General features: G+C 50.2%; 1 protein-coding gene across 49 annotated transcripts in view; it reads left to right on the top strand.

Annotated features, from left to right (window-relative positions):
• SORBS1 (sorbin and SH3 domain containing 1) overlaps positions 1 to 19,560 on the top strand; it is a 284,604-nt gene that overhangs the window by 132,503 nt on the left and 132,541 nt on the right. For 48 of the 49 annotated variants that reach the window (XM_074999623.1, XM_074999656.1, XM_074999654.1 and 45 more), the window contains one exon: positions 4,112 to 4,213. Coding sequence is in view for 1 of the 49 variants with exons in the window: in XM_074999624.1 (XP_074855725.1) it covers positions 7,361 to 7,392 (32 nt within the window). In the remaining 48 variants the exon portion in view is untranslated. Of the gene's footprint in view, positions 1 to 4,111; positions 4,214 to 7,209; positions 7,393 to 19,560 lie in introns of those variants that run through there. The other variant, XM_074999624.1, reaches the window with a different exon arrangement.

The following is a 19,560-nucleotide window of genomic DNA, read 5'->3' as shown; positions in this document are numbered from 1 at the left end:
CTATTGGATATTTTGCAGCTGTATAAAAGGAGAAGGACATCTACTAGGCCCGTTTCAGTGGCACCCCCATATTTTATTTCAGAGGATTTACAGCAGCTTTCAAAGCAAAACAATACATTATTCCATACCTGATACCTTTCAGTACCTCCGTGTATTCAGCACAGCACAGCACAGCACAGCACAGCACAGCACAGCACAGCATGTCTTTTGGTATCCATGCACACTATGCCAAGCCCATTGCCAAACCTTCCCACCTGCCACCATGCTGTGTTCAACAGATGCATTCTAAAACCTCAGTCTGTGAACAGGATGTTCAGAGCTTGTAACGTGTAAGTCCCCATGAGAGATACAGCACTGTGAAAGGCCTGGAAATCCTCAGCCCTTGCCCTGATGCGGCCTCCTGCTGTCTCCCACTGAAGTCTCCCATCATAGGGTCTCTCTGCAAAACAGTACCTTGACCTCCCATCCACCCACTCGGCCCAGTAGTCCCTCTCGGCTCCAGAGATGCCCAGGCCACATGGCGCCTGTTTGTTTCCTGGTTGCTGCCTGTGGGCCACCCCTTCCAAGAAACGGGTCTGTCCCACAAAAGGTCATAACCTAATAATATTGTTAGGCTTTAAGGTAGTACAGGACTGCTTGTTTGTTTTGTAATGATAAAGACTGAGACTCTCCTTCCTCCACTCTGCTGCAGTCCTGGCCTAGCTAGCTGTCATTCCCCAGGGCAAGGCCAGATTAAAGTAAGGGCTACGTCTACACGTGAAGCCTACATCGAAGTAGCTTATTTCGATGTAGCGACATCGAAATAGGCTATTTCGATGAATAACGTCTACACGTCCTCCAGGGCTGGCAACGTCAACGTTCAACATCGACGTTGCGCAGCACCACATCGAAATAGGCGCTGCGAGGGAACGTCTACACGCCACAGTAGCACACATCGAAATAAGGGTGCCAGGCACAGCTGCAGACAGGGTCACAGGGCGGACTCAACAGCAAGCCGCTCCCTTAAAGGGCCCCTCCCAGACACAGTTGCACTAAACAACACAAGATCCACAGAGCCGACAGCTGGTTGCAGACCCTGTGCATGCAGCATGGATCCCCAGCTGCCGCAGCAGCAGCCAGAAGCCCTGGGCTAAGGGCTGCTGCCCACGGTGACCATAGAGCCCCGCAGGGGCTGGAGAGAGAGCGTCTCTCAACCCCTCAGCTGATGGCCGCCATGGCGGACCCTGCTATTTCGATGTTGTGGGACGCGGATCGGCTACACGTGCCCTACTTCGATGTTCAACTTTGAAGTACGGCGCTATTCCCATCCCCTCATGGGGTTAGCGGCTTCGACGTCTCGCCGCCTAACGTCGATGTTAACATCGAAATAGCGCCCAATACGTGTAGCCGTGACGGGCGCTATTTCGAAGTTAGTGCCGCTACTTCGAAGTAGCGTGCACGTGTAGACGCGGCTAAGGGCTGCAGCCTAATGGTTCAAACGCCCCTTCCCAAACAAATGCTAAAACTTGATGGAAACCACTTATCTGGAAATCCAACTCTAACTGAAAAGTCAAATGAACGGGATGTATGGTAAAATTCTTCCAGTTTTTATTTACCATGCACCAAATAGAAAAGCAGCACAGGATACAGAAGGGCCTCAACATTCGCAAGGGTTCCATGTTGAGAACCCTCGTAAATGTTGAATTTCACGAATATGGCAGCTGCTCCCACCTGGAGCCCTGGGAAGGAGCAGCTGCCATCACTACGTGCCCGGGTCCCGGGAACAATGGCTGTTGGCGCTCCTGCCCAGAGCCCCGCGGGAAGTGGCTGCTCGCGGCTGCTCTCGAATAATTGAATTTGCAAACTTTAAGTTAGTGAATGTTAAGACCCGACTGTAATTTGTTTAAAAAATATCGATTGGTTTCAGATCACTTCAGAACTCCTGAAGAATTTTGTTGTAAAAAGAATTCTTTCCCTTCTAAACCAACTCCGCAAAGCGGAGCAGCCAAGCTCCCTGCCCCCACCCCGTTTCTCCCATCACCTCAATTTTTTCCACCTCCTCTGGGAGGTGAGGGGGCTGTGGCTCTGGTCTTTGAGGGAAGGCACAGGCAGAAAGAATGGAGTCTGGGGGGAGCTTAGCCTCTCCAAAAGCGGGGGAGTTCCCCCTGCTACCCTTGTCTGAGCAATTTGAAAGGGTCTGAGGCTTCCAAGCCATTTTAAATTGACTTGGGCCATGAGCATTTACCCTTTTGCCCCTCCCACACTCCAAACCCCTGGGCCTCAGCCTGGAGCTCCCTTCTGCTGCACCCCAAAGCCTTTACAGTAAACCCTCAAGCTACACGCAACCAAGTTGCACATGTCTCAGGTTGACGTGACTGCTGCCGCTGACAGGAGCCCAGAGTGGCAGGGAGCTGAGAACCAGGCAGCAGCTTGGCTCCCAGCTCCCCTCCACTTTCAGAGCCAGGAAACTGAGGAGGGCAGCAGCCCTGGTTAGTCTCCTGGCTCCAAGGAGTGGAGGAGAACTGGAAGCCAGGCTGCCCCTGTTCCCAGCTCCCCTCCACTGGCTGGAGCCACTACCCCGGTCAGTTTCCCCAGCTTTGCAAGGGGAAGGGAGCCAGGCTGCTGTCTGGTTCCCAACTCCCAACTGCTTGTGGTACCAGGGAAACTGACCAACTCATGGCTGGTCAGTTTTCCAGGTCCCTTGAGTGGCGTGGAGCTGGGACCCAAGCAGCAGCCTGGTTCCCATCTTCCCACCGCTTGCAGGACCCCCGTCAGAGGGAATCTGGGCCCCTGTGGAGCTTCTCCTCTGCTACCTGCAGCCAGGCTTCTAGCTGCACAGCATAGGGCGAGACTGTCTCTTTAGGGCGCTGGCGCCTCTCGTAGAAGTCTGCCGTGAGGTCCAATGACAGATGGCAGTCACTGTATTCCGCTCTAAGCTCTTCAATAGCTTGGGCCAGAAACTGCCCTTGAGGTGGCAGATTGAGGGCTAGTTTCTGGGCCTCCCCACTTAGGTATCTGACAAGGGTGGGGAACTTCAGAGGCTCAGGATGCTCGTGGCTGCTGGCAGGTACTCTACATCCTGTATCCAGTCCCCAGTGTCTACCCTGCAATCTGTACCATCACTGAACATAGGCACCCCCCAGATTTGGTGCTGTGCAGGGAGGTATGGCCCTGTCGTGCCTTCCCTACAGGCTCCCACCCAACACCTATGTCCTTAGCAATGGGGGTCTCCAGGCTGCTACCCCACTGGGGGGTCTCTACTTTCACTGACTCCAAACCTGGGTCACACCAATCCACGTGGGCTCCAGACTGTGGCTGCATGCTGTCCTGGTCCTGTGGTGCGCCAGACTCCCAACTCTGTGCAAAGTAATCAAACTTCCCCATCCGAGTCACGGCACCCATAGCTAAAAATGTAACCGCTCCTGTTCCCTCGCCCAGCGTGCAGGTAGTCAGCACGGGGGAAGCCTGTGATTTCTTACATGACTTGGGAGACTAGGCCTGCGGCGCCTTGGTGTGCTCTGCGTTGTGTATCACTGTGTGGGCCTCAGACCAGACCCGCTTGGACCAACCACCAAGAACAGGATTTATTCTGTGAAAAAAACACAACACAGGATCACAGTTCAGCAGCCCTGCTCCTCTGCCTGCAGCGTGCGTGCTGCTTCAGCTCAGCCTCTGCTGAGGCCCTGCACAGGGCAGCGCACAGGCACAGCCTAGCAGGAGCTAGGGAGTTCTCCCAGCATGCTGCACTTTGTAGTCCACAACTTGTAGTTCCCAGGGCTGCTGCTGAAATGCACTGGTCCTTGGGCTGCACCAGTGTGAGTTGTCAGTGGCTGAGGAGGGCAGGATCAGGCCCCAGGTATCTGGGCAGGAAAAGTTCCAGCCCATTAACTTTTATAAAAAGCTGTAATATGCAAATATATTTCCTTGCTGTCTCCGGGTTCCATTCCATTGCGTGGGTCAGCCCACCCTGTTCTGACAGTACCCCTCTCCTGGTAAGCCTATGGAAGGAGTGTGAGCTCTCTAGTTCTGCTCTGGGGTGACTTCTTGTTTTCAGATCCTTTGGTAAGCACAATGGACTCCAGGGCAATGCTATTAATATTAACACATTTCCCTCCTTGTCTCCCTCTTGTAGGTATGTGTTATGTAATAGTTACATGTGAAAAGGAGCCAGACTCACTGGAAGAGAATCCTGACTGTTCTCACTGGGCCTGAGTAGTACCGCTAGCTGATTTAGGTGAGTATAGTGGAGAGGACAGGGGGTTAATGGAGGCCAGGGTTGCCATCTCTGAGACACAGAAAACTGGGCCATATAAACCCTTTCATCCAGGACAACTACCTCTAAAAGGGGACCTGGGATAGGAGAACTTTGATAGATGGCAGGTACCCTACAGGGGAATCCAACTCTGACTTTCAGCACCCAAATAACCAGGTTCTGGCACTGGAGCTAAATTCCTGTGCAAGTGGGCCTAGGGACAAGGTTGGTATGTGCCTCACTGTCTGTCTCATCACAAGCAGAGCTGCGGAAGGGATGGAATTTCCATTTCGGGAAGGCTTTTGAAAGGTTTTGAATGAAGTTTTAAAGTTGGCTTTATTCTGAGACAGAACATGACCTATGAAAAATATGAAATTTTCCACAATGAAAAATTGTTGAGCCAATTGATGTGTTTTCTTTTGATTCTAACATTTTTAAAAATTTGCACTATGGTATGATATGATGAAATTTTAAATAGACAAATCAAAAACTTATTTCACAACAAAAAAGTTTAGTTCCAACATTTCAACATTGTTGGAATTTTTTTCTTGGTTTGCTTCTGAAATGAATTCCAGAGAAATTGACTTGATTTGCTAATGGAATATAGTTTTGTCCAGGTTTTTCTGACCCGTTCTAATAAAAAATGTGCGACCCAAAGGAATTCCAGCTCCATCGCTGAGTACCATTTTGTAATGATTCATGATGATACACACATTGAAGCCTCCAGCAAGGATTAAACGCAATAGTTTCAGCACCAGAAGCTGTTTTTATGTGTTTATTTGTGTTTTTTGAGAGCAGACACAACGTGCAGGGTGCTGCCCACCCCGAAAGGCATAAATCCTGCCCGGAGAAGTTTATCCCTGTCCTCTGCTCTAAAGGCTTGTCGGCCATCTGTCCACCACCGTGCTGTCTTTTTGTATCTGGTCACAAATTTTGTCTTGAGTCTCATGATACATGGTTCCAAACTCTGATACTTGTGACTCCTTTCACACAGCAATCCTCCAAGCAAACTTTGCCTCCCAGGCCCCTCTCTAGCAAAACTCTTTCTGTCATCCTGTTTGAGTTCTCCATGCGTTAGTATTACACCAAGTATCGGAGGGGTAGCCATGTTAGTCTGGATCTGTAACAGCAACGAAGGGACCTGTGGCACCTTATAGACTAATGGAAAAGTTTTGAGCATGAGCTTTCGTGAGCACAGACTCACTTCATCATTTGCTCACGAAAGCTCACGCTCAAAACTCTTCTGTTAGTCTATAAGGTGCCACAGGACCCTTCATTGCTATTACACCAAGTTCAGCTCATGCTCTCCTGACATTTTCATGGTGCTTCTTTCTGTGTAACTGACGACAAACTGTCTGGGGATTGTTTACAAAACCCTGCCACTCAGCAGGCAGCAGGTTTTGCACTGACAGAGCTTCTCAGTGGCAACGGGTGCCAGAAATAAACTTGGAGTAGAGGAGCCAAGATCGGTTCCCAAACTGTGGGGCACACCACCCTAGGTGGGGGGAAGCATGAAGAAATTCCAAGGGGGGTGCAAGACTGTGAAATTTTCACAGGGCTTTTTTTCTGCCGGAACACCATGGAACGGTATTCCAGCACCTTTTCTCGTGGGGCCACCATTTTGAAAGGCATCTGGGCTACATGTTATTCTTCCATTTCTGTTGATGTACCTCTGTGCGAAAAGCTTTTCAAGTTTAGTCACAATAAAAACGAAACAAAGGAATTGACTGGATGTCGAAAACGATTTGCGTTACACACTTCCGTCTTTCACACCTAGGATTTCCAACTTAGGAAGAAAATGCAGCGTCATCCTTCACGTTACATTTGTTTTATGCTATGTCTTATTAAATTTTTGTGCCAAGAAAAACTATTTGTGCTCATTTTTAATTTTAAATAACAATTTTTGTGTGTTTATTTTTAATTTTAAGTTACAAATTGAATTTTTTGTTGAAGGGGGGTTGGGTGATGGTGAAGGAAAGGTGGGGCTGCACAAGGGTTTCTGGAGAATTAAAAAGGGGGTGTGGTGCTGAAAAGTTTGGGAAGTGCTGGTCTAGCATGTCTGCTTGATGTTTTGTGACGTGTAAACGATGTGGAGTAATGTCATCTGAGCTGCTGGTTGGATTGCCCTGGGCCAACACCCTCGGGACCCACAGAATACAGGACCCTAGGCTGCACTTGCCAGTGAGCTCCTCTGTGGTCTTGGGCAAGTCACTTAAGCCACACTTGAGACACACAAGCCCAGTCTTTTTGTCTCCTGTGTGCACGCACTGAAGCTTGCTCCCGACAGAGGGCAAGGCCAGGGTTCACCCTTCTTCCTTACCAGTTGGCCCAGGGGAATGCAAACTACACTCTGTCAAGGTTGGCACCATTCCCACTCTACCATCTAATCTTCTCTGGGAGCCCAGGGGAGTCCTGACTCAGGCAGCCTGCATTCCTCTGGGGACTCTTCAATCCACAGATGCTCCAGCATGGCTGTCATTCCCAAGTTTCTGGACTATGTGATAGATCTCTCTCTCTCTCAAGCTGATAGTTACTCTGTGTACCAGGTCTTTACACTACAGACCTAATGCTGCGTACTGCAAAAAGTCCCTGTGATTCCACCCACTGTAAAAGAATCTCCGTGACTCGAGCTAGATGCTAATGAAAACGTTCTCTCCCGGGCATGCTGATTTGTTGGGCTGTTTTACAGAGCATTATCCGTGTGTTTTACCCAGCGATTTCAGAAGTGTTGTTCATCCCTTTCCCTCCCTCCAGTGCATCCCTATTCTACTCTCCTCTCTCCCCTCACTGAGCTGCCCCCTTTCTCCTCCCACCTCCTGCAAGCACTCTGTTGAATGTTCAGTGTCTGGATGATGTCAAGGGCAGAGGAATGCCAGGCAAGCGGGAGGAGGCTGTTGACTGTGAGCAAGCCAAGTGACAGGCTGACATGGTTAAGAGCCTGCTGGCTATTTAAAGCACAGAGGTGGGAGGAGCAAAGTATTTCAGGGTAGCAGGGAGAACAAGGCCTCCCCAGACCTCTTGTTACAGTTCAGTGAACTGAACAGCTGAATTACACAGAGCAGATTCTAATGAACTCTTCAATGTCTAGTCTCTGGAATTCAAACTGAGGGCGGGAGGGGGACCCCGCAAATGGCACCTTTAACTGGAAAGCCTGATCCAAGGTAAGGACCCTGTCTGCTTTCTGAATAGTAATTGACTGGCTGCTTAGAGCTCCCAGGACTTTGTCATACTGCTCTTGGCTTACTGCCATGGTAGCGGGGGTCACACAGGTGAACTCCAGGTGCTGATGGTGCATCATAAGCTACTGTTAGAGGAAGAGACTTGTCTAGATGGTTTAACAATGGATCAGTGTTGTTCTGATTACTGGAGATGGATGAATTAGGGCCTAGATTTCTGCCTTTTGCCTAGTGCCTGGTGGGTGACTGAAGTCAATACCTGGATTTTGCAACTTGGGGCTGCCTGTCTCTAAATTCAAGGCAATGGGAACAAATGTGGCACCTTGGCTCCGAGCCTTCCTGACTGGCTTCAGATGGCAAATGTGTTGGTTTTTGTCAATTGCTAACTCTTCTAGGCCCTATGTTACTCTGATTGTTGCACTGGAAGAATGAGAATGATGTGAATTTATATGAGTTTCTTTGAGTTTGATGTTCTGTTGTTCCAAAAGGGACTTGTAATCTGAAATCAGAATTTTGCCTGAAGCTTTGAGAACTATCACATTTTAGACCTGCGTCCAGCTGTGACCTTTCTAGGGCATCTCCAGGACTGGATTTGTAGGCTAGCCTCTGCATTCTTCATGCCTTTTTTGCAGCTGCTATAGAAGGCAGTCTGGTCTGTTGGACTGAGTGTGGCAGGCAGTCTGCACACTGGGCCACTAGGTCTCTCTTTGGCTTTGACCATTTCTCTGTAGCCATCATTCTGGGGAGTCTGCAATGGACGTAAAGCCAATAAACAGCCCCTGGGAATTCCTGTGGCATAGGCAGGTCCCCTGGGAAGCAAAGATCCAGCAGAATGACTCAATTCCACCTCTTCTTGCGGCGCCTGACTGAAGGGCTCTACCAGGTGAAACATGGAGTACCTCTGCACTTGGGGTTAGTCTTAGTTCTTGCCATGGCTTGGTGGAGTTGTTGCAGTCATGCAGGAGTCAGATCAACCCTCATGACACTCTAGGAGCAAGGGGTGGGGGGAACTAGAGGGTCTGTGCAGAATCTGGTTCGTCCTCCCTGCCCTCTGTCGCAACCACATCAGCTGTGTGTGGCTCAACTATAGTTTCTGAAGGCCAGAACTGGAGTCTGTGTGTCTCTTCCCCTATCTCTGTGGAGGTTAGGATATTACGTACCTCCCTTAAGAGGGGGTGATGTGCCGATGAGCAGGTTAATGTGTAGCACAGTGGGAAATGCAATGCTACATATTGGCTGCTAGTAGAAAACCAGGGTTTGCTAACAGTCAGCACGATGTGTCTACACCTACACTAGCAGGTTCTTTTGCAAGGTGACCCTTCGCAAGCTATTTTCTGGAAGTTGGCTTTTGAAAGAGAGCGTCTACGCTCAAAAAGCGGCTTGATCCTACAGTCTGTAAGTTTGAAAAATTGGCCATCCCTTTTGAAAGGGAGCATCCGCACCTCACTGGCCGTCCTTTCGGAAGAACGGGCTAGGAAATGCTGAGGAGGGGATCAATTGGCTGACCAGCCCTTCTAGGGCACACAAGCTACGTCTACACGTGAAGCCTACTTCGAAGTAGCCTATTTCGATGTGGAGACATCGAAATAGGCTATTTCGATGAATAACGTCTACACGTCCTCCAGGGCTGGCAACGTCGACGTTCGACATCGACGTTGCGCAGCACCACATCGAAATAGGCGCTGCGAGGGAACGTCTACACGCCAAAGTAGCACACGTCGAAATAAGGGTGCCAGGCACAGCTGCAGACGGGGTCACAGGGTGCACTCAACAGCAAGCCGCTCCCTTAAAGGGCCCCTCCCAGACACAGTTGCACTAAACAACACAAGATCCACAGAGCCGACAACTGGTTGCAGACCCTGTGCATGCAGCATGGATCCCCAGCTGCAGCAGCAGCAGCCAGAAGCCCTGGGCTAAGGGCTGCTGCCCACGGTGACCATAGAGCCCTGCCAGGGCTGGAGAGAGAGCATCTCTCAACCCCTCAGCTGATGGCCGCCATGGCGGACCCCGCTATTTCGATGTTGCAGGACGCGGATCGTCTACACGTGCCCTACTTCGACGTTCAACTTCGAAGTCGGGCGCTATTCCCACCCCCTCATGGGGTTAGCGGCTTCGACGTCTCGCCGCCTAACGTCGATGTTAACGTCGAAATAGCGCCCAACACGTGTAGCCGTGACGGGCGCTATTTCAAAGTTAGTGCCGCTACTTCGAAGTAACGTGCACGTGTAGACACGGCTACAGACAGATGCTCCCTTAAAGGGTCCCTCCCAGAAACCCTCGCCCTGCACACGCTGAGTGCTGCCCTGCCACAGACGACAGAGCAGACCTGGTGCTGCGTCCAGATAAGCATTCACAGAGTCACGGATCCTCAGCAGCTCCCCAGTGGGGAATTGCTCAAGGTCACAGTCCAGCTGCTGTGCATGGCACTCCTCGCTACCCTCCAGCACCCACGGGCAGCTACCCTCCTGCCGGCCACCTTCGTGGAGCGATGTCCGCAACCGCTCCCCGGCCGATCCAGAGCCCTCCTCGAAAGAACTCCGAGTGGTGGAACAGCTCACGATGGGGGAGTGAGATGACAACCGCTGGCTCCAGAACGTCCGGATGAGAAAGCAGAGTTTCCTGGAACAGTGCCACTGGCTCACCCCTGCACGCCAGCACACAGACACCTGCAAGCGAGCCGCGCTCCTGCTGGAGAAGTGGGTTGCCATCGCAATATGGCAGCTGGCCAACCCAGACAGCCACTGGTCTGTGGGTCACCAGTTCGGGGTGGGCAAGGCCACCGTCGGGGCTGTGCTCATGGAGGTAAGGCATGCTCAGGTATCACACCTGAGCTGGTGAGGGGGAAGGGGCTCTTGGGCAATGCTGGGGAGGAGTCCCTGTAGAGGACGGGGAGGGAGGGAGCCTAGGGGCACACCACCACACACTCACAAGTGCGTACTCCTTCCATCCCATGCAGGTCATCAGGGTGAACAACACTCTTCTCCTGAGGAGGATCAGTGAGGTAGCCCTGTTAGTCTGGGTCTTCAAAACCAACAAGAAGTCCTGGGGCACCTTAGACTAACAGATATTTTGGGCCATAAACTTTTGTGGGCAAAGACCCAAGGAGGGTCATTCGTGTTGGGGACCTTGATGCCGCCATCACAGGAGTTGCTGTGCAGGGATTCCCCAACTATTCTGGTGTGCCGGAGGGGACCCACATTGCCATCCAGGCACCGGACCACAGTGCAGGTCACTTCATCAGTAGGAAGGACTACCCTTCCGTTGTGCTCAAATAGCCTCTTCGTGGACGTGTGTATGGGCTGATCAGGTTGAGCTCATGATGCCTCGGTCTTCCGGAATTCTTGGCTGGGGTGCAGGATGAAGGAGGGGATCTACGTCTGCCCACATGAGCTCCTGATTGGGGTCGGAGATGTGACCACGCCCTCCTGCATGGTGGTCAACGCCACCTATCCCCTGCACCCATGGCTCATGCGGCTGTACACTGGGCAACGGACCTGAGCCAGGAGCTGTTTAATGCACACTCCAGCCGAGCATGAAATGCCATGGAGTGCACATTCAGGCCCCTGAAGAGGCACTTTAGGTGCCTGCTGACGCAGCTGGACATTGGGCTCCCGAAAGTGCCACAGGGGGTGTCAGCATGTTGTGTTCTCCACAATATGATGGAGGGCAACCATGAGCCATTTTTGCAGGGGTGGGCTGCTGAGGCCAGCCCCAGCTATGAGCAACCGCCCTATGCCCCTTGTCACCAGGTTCACTGGGATGGAATGTAAGTGAGGGAGGCCCTCTGGGCGGCCTTCGCTAGGGAGCCCCAATAACCCTCCTCCAGGCACCCCCCTCCTGTGACTCTCCCACTGCACACCTACCCACCCCCAGGCACCCCCTGCCACAACCCCTCCCATACTTCCACGTCTCACTATCCCACCACAAATCACAACTGTATCATAATCCAAATCCGTGTAGAAAAAAATAACTGTATTCAGGGGGAATGGGGAAGGCATTTTCAGGGGTGTTAAAAATAAAATCTTTTAGAAATGCAAAACGCTGTGTCTTGAAATAAACTGCAAATGTGTAAAAAACCAAAACCGTTTAGAAAAAAAGAGTTGTTTACCGTTGGGAATAGGGTGAACTACGTGCAGGGGTGTTAAGAAATAAACTCTTTCACTGCGTCTAACCACTGTGTGTTATAAAAACCAAACTGGAACATGGCAAACAGCTATATACAGGGTGGATGAGGGGGGAATTATTTACACGATGGTTTCATGGAGTGGTGGTGGGTTTAAGGGTCAGCCTACCCTGATGGAGTGGTGGGCTGTGACCCGTTCCTGTGGCAGCCACCTCTACCTCCCCGAGTCCCGGTTCCCCGTTGGGGCTGTGTCATGGCCAGGACTATGGGGAGCATTGTTAGGCGCAGAACACTCTGCCGCAGAGGTAGGTGCATGGTAGGAAGCGGGTGTCGGGGGGTGCGGTATGAGGCTCTGCGGGAGGCTGGGGGAGGTGGTCAGTCGCTGCCTGGGAAAGGGGCTGGAGGGCACCATCGCCTCACCCCAGGCCTCCCACTCCATCTCCATTCACGCCCTCAGCAGGCAGTTTGGTCCCGCAGGGCGGCCACGTCGAGTGGGTGCTCTTCCCTCCTGCGTTGAAGGAGGGCTGATGGAGAGTTGCAGGTGCTGGATGTGGGGGTGCCATGGCCACCTCATTGTCAGCTTCTGCGGGGCTCCCCTGCTGCTGCACAGTGATCGTCTGGGGTGGCGGAGCTGTGGAGACAGAAGGGGAGGGGTACAATCCATCAGTCCTTGACCTTGGCCCAAGGGATGTGCCCTGCACCCACCCTGGAAAGCCCCCCCGGTCTGCTGCCCCAGTGTCCCTTTGAGGTTCCTGGCTGCCCGGGGTCCTCACCTTGGTGCTGCAGGCATGCTCCGCCCTCCCCGCCCATATCTGGAGGTGCGTGGGTTGTGGTGCTGGCCACGGGAGCCGGTGCTCAGAGCCACACATGGCCCTCTCCGTGGCCGTCTGGTGTGTGTCCAGACTGCAGCCCATGGCCATATCACCCGCCTGCTGCTTGCTGTAGTGTAGCCGGGCTCCCTCTCCCCATGCCCTGGGGTGCCCCAAGTGCATGGTACATACCTGAGGGTCCCTCCATGAACTCAAGGGATGCCTTAGTAGATGCCGCTTGGCTCGAGGAGCCAGACGGGATGACGGTAACCAGGGTACCCTCACAGGATCTTTCCTCCTCTGATCCAGGCTCAGGCTCCTGTTCTTGGGGGGGGGATGTAATTGCACAGGCTTCTGACTGATCCTCCACCTCTTCATGGGGTGTCCTGGCCTGTAGTTTGGGGGGGCTGCCTCCTTGGCCCCAAGGAGCCAGTCCAAATCCTCATAATGAAGGCAGGTGGTGGATGCCGCCCCCCGAGTGGCGGCCTGCGTCTCTGGCCTTCAAGTAGGCCTGCTGTAGCTCTTTGACTTTTGCCTGCACCTGTTCAGGGTTCGTGGTGGGTGCGGTTGGGCCAGCTGAGAGGTGGGCAAATGCTGTAGCGTTGGGCTGATGCACGGTCATCTGCAGGAGGACCTCCTCCTCTCCCGCCACAGTCTCAGGAGGTCCCGCACCTCACCTGTAGACCAGGATTGGGCCCTCTTCTTTCTCCCCTTCTGGGACCCCCCCCCCCCCGCCGGCTCGGTGTGGTGACTCTGGTGGGTGCGCGGCTCCTGGCTGTTTGCCATGTGGGTGGGGGGGGAGCAGCAACACACCACAGCAAAGTTGAATCTTTCTGTGCTGCTGACTCGCTACTGCTTGTGCGGCTGAAAGCACACTGCAGCTTTACGACGTGGCCATATGCTGGGAGCATAGAGCTCTGCTAGCCCTGGCCAGGGCGTCTCCACACACCGGCTGGCCAGCTCCATGGAGGACTGCTCTTTCGCACGGTTTCTTGCAATAGGAGTTTTCAAAAGAAGGTGCTCCTCCTGAAACAGGAGTGGAAGAGCATTTCTGAAAGGAGAGCCTGGCTCTATTGAAATCGCTTGTGAAAGATTATGTTTTGTGTGTAGCCGCTCTGTTAAAATTTTTGAAAGCCAGTGTGGACATTGCCCGTGTGATCTGAAATAGTGGTGTATTTCCATGCACCTGAGATTCTAGCCTTGGTGTCAGATAGTCTGCTGTGGAAGCTGTTAGTAAATACTGATAATCTAACGGAGATCACTTTCTAGGTATAAATAGCAATGTTAGTTGGTTGCTTTATTTGTGAATTTCACTGTGAATCTTTAACGGCAACGAAGGGTTTTGTGGCACCTTATAGACTAACAGAAAAGTTTTGAGCGTGAGCTTTCGTGAGCTGTGCTCACGAAAGCTCACGCTCAAAACTTTTCTGTTAGTCTATAAGGTGCCACAGGACCCTTCGTTGCTGTTACAGATCCAGACTAACACTGCTGCCCCTCCGATACTGTGAATCTTAACGTTAGAAGTGGGCCTGAACCAATACCCTTCCACAGCCCCACTCATCTGGAGAGAGATTGTGTCTGGATCTGAACTTTGTGATTTGGGTTGATTTCTACTTAAAATCTAAACAATAGTAAATATTGTCACCATGGGAGATCCTGGCATGTTTGAAATGTGAGATGATCCAGAGATGTGCTGTGCAGAAGTAGTCATTGCCTGTCTGCATTCCTTCTAACTAGCATTCCATCGCTCTTTTCCTCACCATGTAGGGAGAGAGCTGTGGTCTTGAAACGAATGTGCTGAGACTGGAAGGGATGAAGAAGTCAGGAGGTGTAGGGGTGCTGACCAGGAACCTATACATGGATCATGCATATGGAGGCACATTCAAGAGCAGGAACTCCTGGCCAGTTTGTTACCTACCATCATGTCTTACATTAGTCCAGCTCAGAAGCTTCTGCTGCTATTAGTGTCACATTTCAGGGAAGGCATGATTGAGTGTCTGCTGGAGAGGCAGCGCTGTCCACTGGCTAGAACAGGGTGCTGCAGGAAGGGAACTTGAGCTCTATTTTTTGTTTTAGTGAATACTTCCTCTGTAAAAAGATAAGCCCCCAGGAGACCAGCAGCGGCAGTAACTGTGACAGGGCCTCACCAAGGGCCAGGTGAGTGAGGGACTCACTGGGAGTGCAGGGTGCTGTTAGGGGCAACCAAGGAGTTTCTGCTGCCCCACCTATCACCCCACTTCCACATACACCTGCCCCTGCCCCACCTTCACACACCCTTTACCTGCAAACACAGGGCCACTGTCACTTCCATACACCTGCCTCTTGGTACAGGACCACCACCATTTACGCCCTGCCTGTACACACTTCACTGTCTCCACACAGCCTCTCCCAACACACAATACCACCAGCATCTACACACACACACACACACACAGTGCTCATAGGCACAGCACCATCACACACACACACACACACACACTGTTTGCACACAATGCAACCAGCACTTCCACACACACCCTTGGCCCTACACACTGTACCACCTCCCACATTACTATCTTGGCTTTGCACTCAGTGCCATGAGCACACCCATCCACCCCCTACCCTCCCCACTTCTTGCACAGCCCCACCACCACCTGCCATGAGCGGCTGCTAGAAACGCAGGCTCCCCCACGGCAGGGGGGACGGGGGCATGGTGGGTCCACCACACACAGGGTTAAGAAGCTCAATGATTTAAATAAGAAAGTAATTATATTGCTCAAAAGACTTAGTAAGGTGGTGATCTGGCTTTTACGTTTTCCTACCACCCAGAATTTTTCTGCAACGTGGGCTTTTTATATTTGTGTAGTATCTTTCACTCCACGGTGCAGAAACTTTATGTGCTGGTATCAGTTGTTCAGAGACATGCGTACACCTATAGAATGGAGCAGCTGTTAGTGGTTTGAAACAGGAAGTGAAAAGGAATCTCCCGGACAATTGGAATGTCAGGGGGAATTCAGGCCCCACAGCAGCAAAGCATTTAAGCACGAGCTTAAGTTGCAGCTTGTGAAAAGTCCCATTCATGAGACCTCTGTTTCTTGAGACTTCTTGATACTTCCCTTACTACCAAAAAACTGCTTTTTGCAGGTCTTGCTTTCAAAGGCAAGTCGCTCCAGTGGGATGATTGGTAGAAATAATGAGTTGAAACTCCTGGATTTACCAGCTATTACTGTGTTTCCCTCTGCTCCACAAGGGAACAACTTGGCCTGTTCTTTATTCGCTCAGAGAAGTATGATTCATGAGAGCAGGATATATAGAGGAATATTGTGCTCTTCTCCTGTGCTTTAATGCACATATTGGATCCAGGCTGCAGAGAGCTGCAGTCGTTTAATGTACCTCTTCTCTCCCAGCAAAGATAGTTAAATATTTGTATCTTCCTCCTGCTGGAGACTTCATAGGGCTTAGAATAAACCCTGTCAGGAGAATACACTGGGCCATACTCTGTACAAGTGGAGCTGTGCCATTAGCACCAGCTGAGGATCTGGCCCATTGTGTTTCATGTGGAGAGGCAGAAACATACAGAAGACGTGGGATCAGCATTTAGCCTCTCTGTGACTTGTGTTTGGCTGCAGTTGCTGTCCCTTTTTAGAGTGAAAGCCCCATGTTGTTTATGATGTCCTGAGAACAACTTTGAGTCACACTGTATTAGCGCTGCCCTCAGGGGTCCTCACGAAGGCACACCATGTATCCCATGGCTATTTCTGTGAATAAAATAATCTAAATAAATGCTGTCATCTGTGTGACAGACACTTGTGAGGGCCCAGCTATTGGCTGTGCTTAGACTGTTCTCATGCTACGCTTGCCTGTGGAATTTTCTTCACCTAGCCTGCCAAGTATTTGAAGTCAGACACAGGCATTAAATTCAGGCTGGCATTAATATGGCAATCAGAGCAGGGCTTTTGTACGGGTGTCTCTGTATAGCTTCAGACCAGCTAGTATAGGTGCCCTGAAGGGTTGGAACCTGGTACTTCTTGATCTAAAAGCATGAACCGCTCCTGGTTGAGCTAGAAGACCAGACCCACTAGTTTAGGGGTAAAAGAAAGCAGGAGAAACGGAGCACTTTAAAGACTAACAAAATGATTGATTCGATGATGAGCTTTTGTGGGACAGACCCACTTCATCAGATCAGTCTCATTTCCAATACAGACTGACGTTTATAAGTACAGAGGACCAAAAAGAAAAAAAATTGCAATAAAAAGTGACAAATCAAATAGGATAGAAGGAAGGGGGGTGAGAAGTGAGGGGATGTTAATTGTCCTGTCTGAGATAATTATGAGCATCAAAGGAAGGAAGGCAGTCCTTGTAATGCGTGAGATAGTTGATGTCTCTGTTCATACCACCTGTTAATGTGTCGAATTTGAATATGCATTCTAACTCACAAATCTCTCGCTCTCATCTGTTGTTAAATTCTCTATGCTGAAGGACACAGATCCTCAGGTCTTTAACAGAATGGCCCACTCCACTGAAGTGTTCACTGATAGGCTTATGCGTATTGAGTTTCTTGATGTCTGCTCTGTGGCCATTTATTCTTTGGTGAAGCCTTTGATCAGTCTGTCCAATGTACACAGTGGCAGGGTATTGTTGGTACATAATAGCATATATAATATTGCTGGAAGTGCTCGAGAATGTGCCTTTGATCTTGTAACCTGTATGTGTGTTACTGAAAAGAAATTATCGCTCCTTTGTAGAAAGAGAAGTGGACGAACTGACATTTATATTCAAATTCGGCACATTAACACATGGTTTAAATCGTGATGGGAACTTTCTGAGTCACTATAGGGGCTCGTCTGCATACTTGACTCAATCTAATTCTTGATCTTCCCCCCCCCCTCCACTCTCTGATTTGCTCACCTTGATTATATTTTTCTGATTTGTCCTCCTTGCTTACTGTTTTTGGTTCTCTGTGTCTTAAATATTGAGTCTGTTCTGGTCTGGCTATGGTCTGAAGAAGTGGGTCTGTCCCACGGAAGCTCACCTAATAAACTATTTTGCTAGTCTTTAAAGTGCTACTTGACTGCTTTTTGTTTTGATGGTTAGGTCCAGTGATGGTATCCCCAGAATAAATATGTGGACAAAGCTGGCAGCGGGGTTTGTTGCCAGGAAAGCCTCCAGGATTAGTATTACTGTTGTGTAGCCTGAGATTGCTGGTGAGAATCTTTCTCAAGTTTGAAGGTTGTCTAGAGGAAAGGACAGGCCTGTTACCTAGAGCCTTCTCACCAGCAATCACAGGTTGCCCTGGCATTATGTACATTGGACAGATAGGGGAAAACCTTTGCCAAAGTATAAATGGATGCAGAGCAGACACCAAGAAACTCAATACATATAAGTTGGTCAGTGAACACTTCAGTGGAGTGGGCCATTCTGTTAAAGACCTGAGAATTTGTGGCCTGGAACACAAAGAATTTAACAACAGATTAGAGCGAGAGATTTGTGAGTTAGAGTACATATTCAAATTCAGCACATGAACAAGTGGTATGAACAGAGACATCAACTATCTCATGCACTACAACGACTGCCTCCCTTCCTTTGATGCTCATAATTATCTCAGACAGGACAATTAACATCCCCCCACCTCTCAGCCCCTTCTCTCCCATGAAAGCTCATCACCGAATAAATCATTTTGTTAGTCTTTAAAGTGCTACATTTCTGCTGCTTTGTTTTGGGGGTGTACAGACTAACCTGGTGACCTCTGTTAATTTGGGGTGAGTGTCTGTGTGGAGCTGGGCCACCCACCAGAGGAGGCTGAAGAGTCACAGTGATTTGCCCAGGCTTACCCTTCATTTAAATTTCTTTGGTGTTACAGTTTTGAGGAAGTAAAATACATTGTGTTTGCAAAAATGTTTTAAATTGTTTCTGCAGGAATTTCTCAGTACTGGAGACAGTACATCCTGGAAAATATAGGTTACTACACAGTTCCGCTCAAAATGTGCCCCACTCTCTCTAGTGATGTTAAAAGCTCTAGGTTTATTATTTATGGTTATGGCAGCCATCAGAGGTCCCATTGTGCCAGCTGCTATACAGACGCCATCCAAAATAGTCCCCAACACAAAGCACAGTAGGAAAAATTAACTGTATCTGTGCCTGTGGTTCCTAATATTTAGTAGAGTTTTGTTCTGGGTTTATAATTCTGCCTTCTTTTTAAATATAAAACGCATTTCTCTGGCATGGCATTCACACAAACGTAGGCTGTGTCCCAGGTGTCCCCCAGTACATCAATAGAAGCAATTCTGTAATTCTGCTGCGTGGAGGACGGGCAGTTGCAGATCGGAGGTGTTGAGATTAGCTGTGCAGAACTAAGGGCAGCCTGGGCAAAGTGGGCTGTGAACACTTAGCTCAATGGCTGCTGTGGGCATGGCCAGGAGTGCCAGCACTGCAACTCCAAAAGGGATGCATATAAGAAGTGGAAACCTGGTCAGATGACTAAGAAGGAGTATAGATATACGGCTGGAGAAGGGTGGGGGAGGTAATCAGGAAAGTGACAGCACACTTGGAATTGCAGCTAGCAAAGAATGTGAAGGGCAACAAGAAGGGTTTCTACAGGCATGTTAACAATAAGAGGGTTATCAGGGAGGATGTGAGGCCGTTACTGGATGAGGGATATAACCTGGTGACACATGATGTGGGAATGGCGGAAGTACTCAATGCTTTTTTGCCCCAGTCTTCCTGGACAAGGTCAGCTCCCAGACTATGGCACTAGGCAATGCGCTATGGGAAGGAGGTGGGCAGCCCTTGGTGGGGAAAGAACAGGTTAAGAGCTATTTAGAAAAGCGAGACACACACAAATGGGTCCAGATTTAACACATCCAAGGGTACTGAGGGACTTGGCAGATATTGTAGCAGAGCCTTTGGCTATCTTTGAAAACTCATGGAGATCAGGAAGGGTCCTGCATGACTGGAAAAAGGCAAATGCAGTGACCATCTTTAAAAAGGAAAGAGGGATAATCCAGGGAACTATAGACGGGTCAGCCTTACCTCAGTCCATGGAAAAATCATGGAGGTGATCCTCAAGGAATCCATTTTGGAGCACTTGGAAGAGGGGAAAGTGATCAAGAGTAATCAACATGGATTCACCAAGGGCAAGTTGTGCCTGACCAATCTGATTAGCTTCTATAATGAGGTAACTGGCTCTGCAGACATGGGGAAGTCAATGGATATAATATACCTTGAGTTAAGCAAATCTTTTGA

Source organism: Carettochelys insculpta, chromosome 7 (assembly GCF_033958435.1).
Source record: "Carettochelys insculpta isolate YL-2023 chromosome 7, ASM3395843v1, whole genome shotgun sequence".
In the NCBI taxonomy this organism is placed as follows: Eukaryota; Metazoa; Chordata; order Testudines; family Carettochelyidae; genus Carettochelys; species Carettochelys insculpta.
This window is presented reverse-complemented; position numbering and strand designations above follow the sequence as displayed.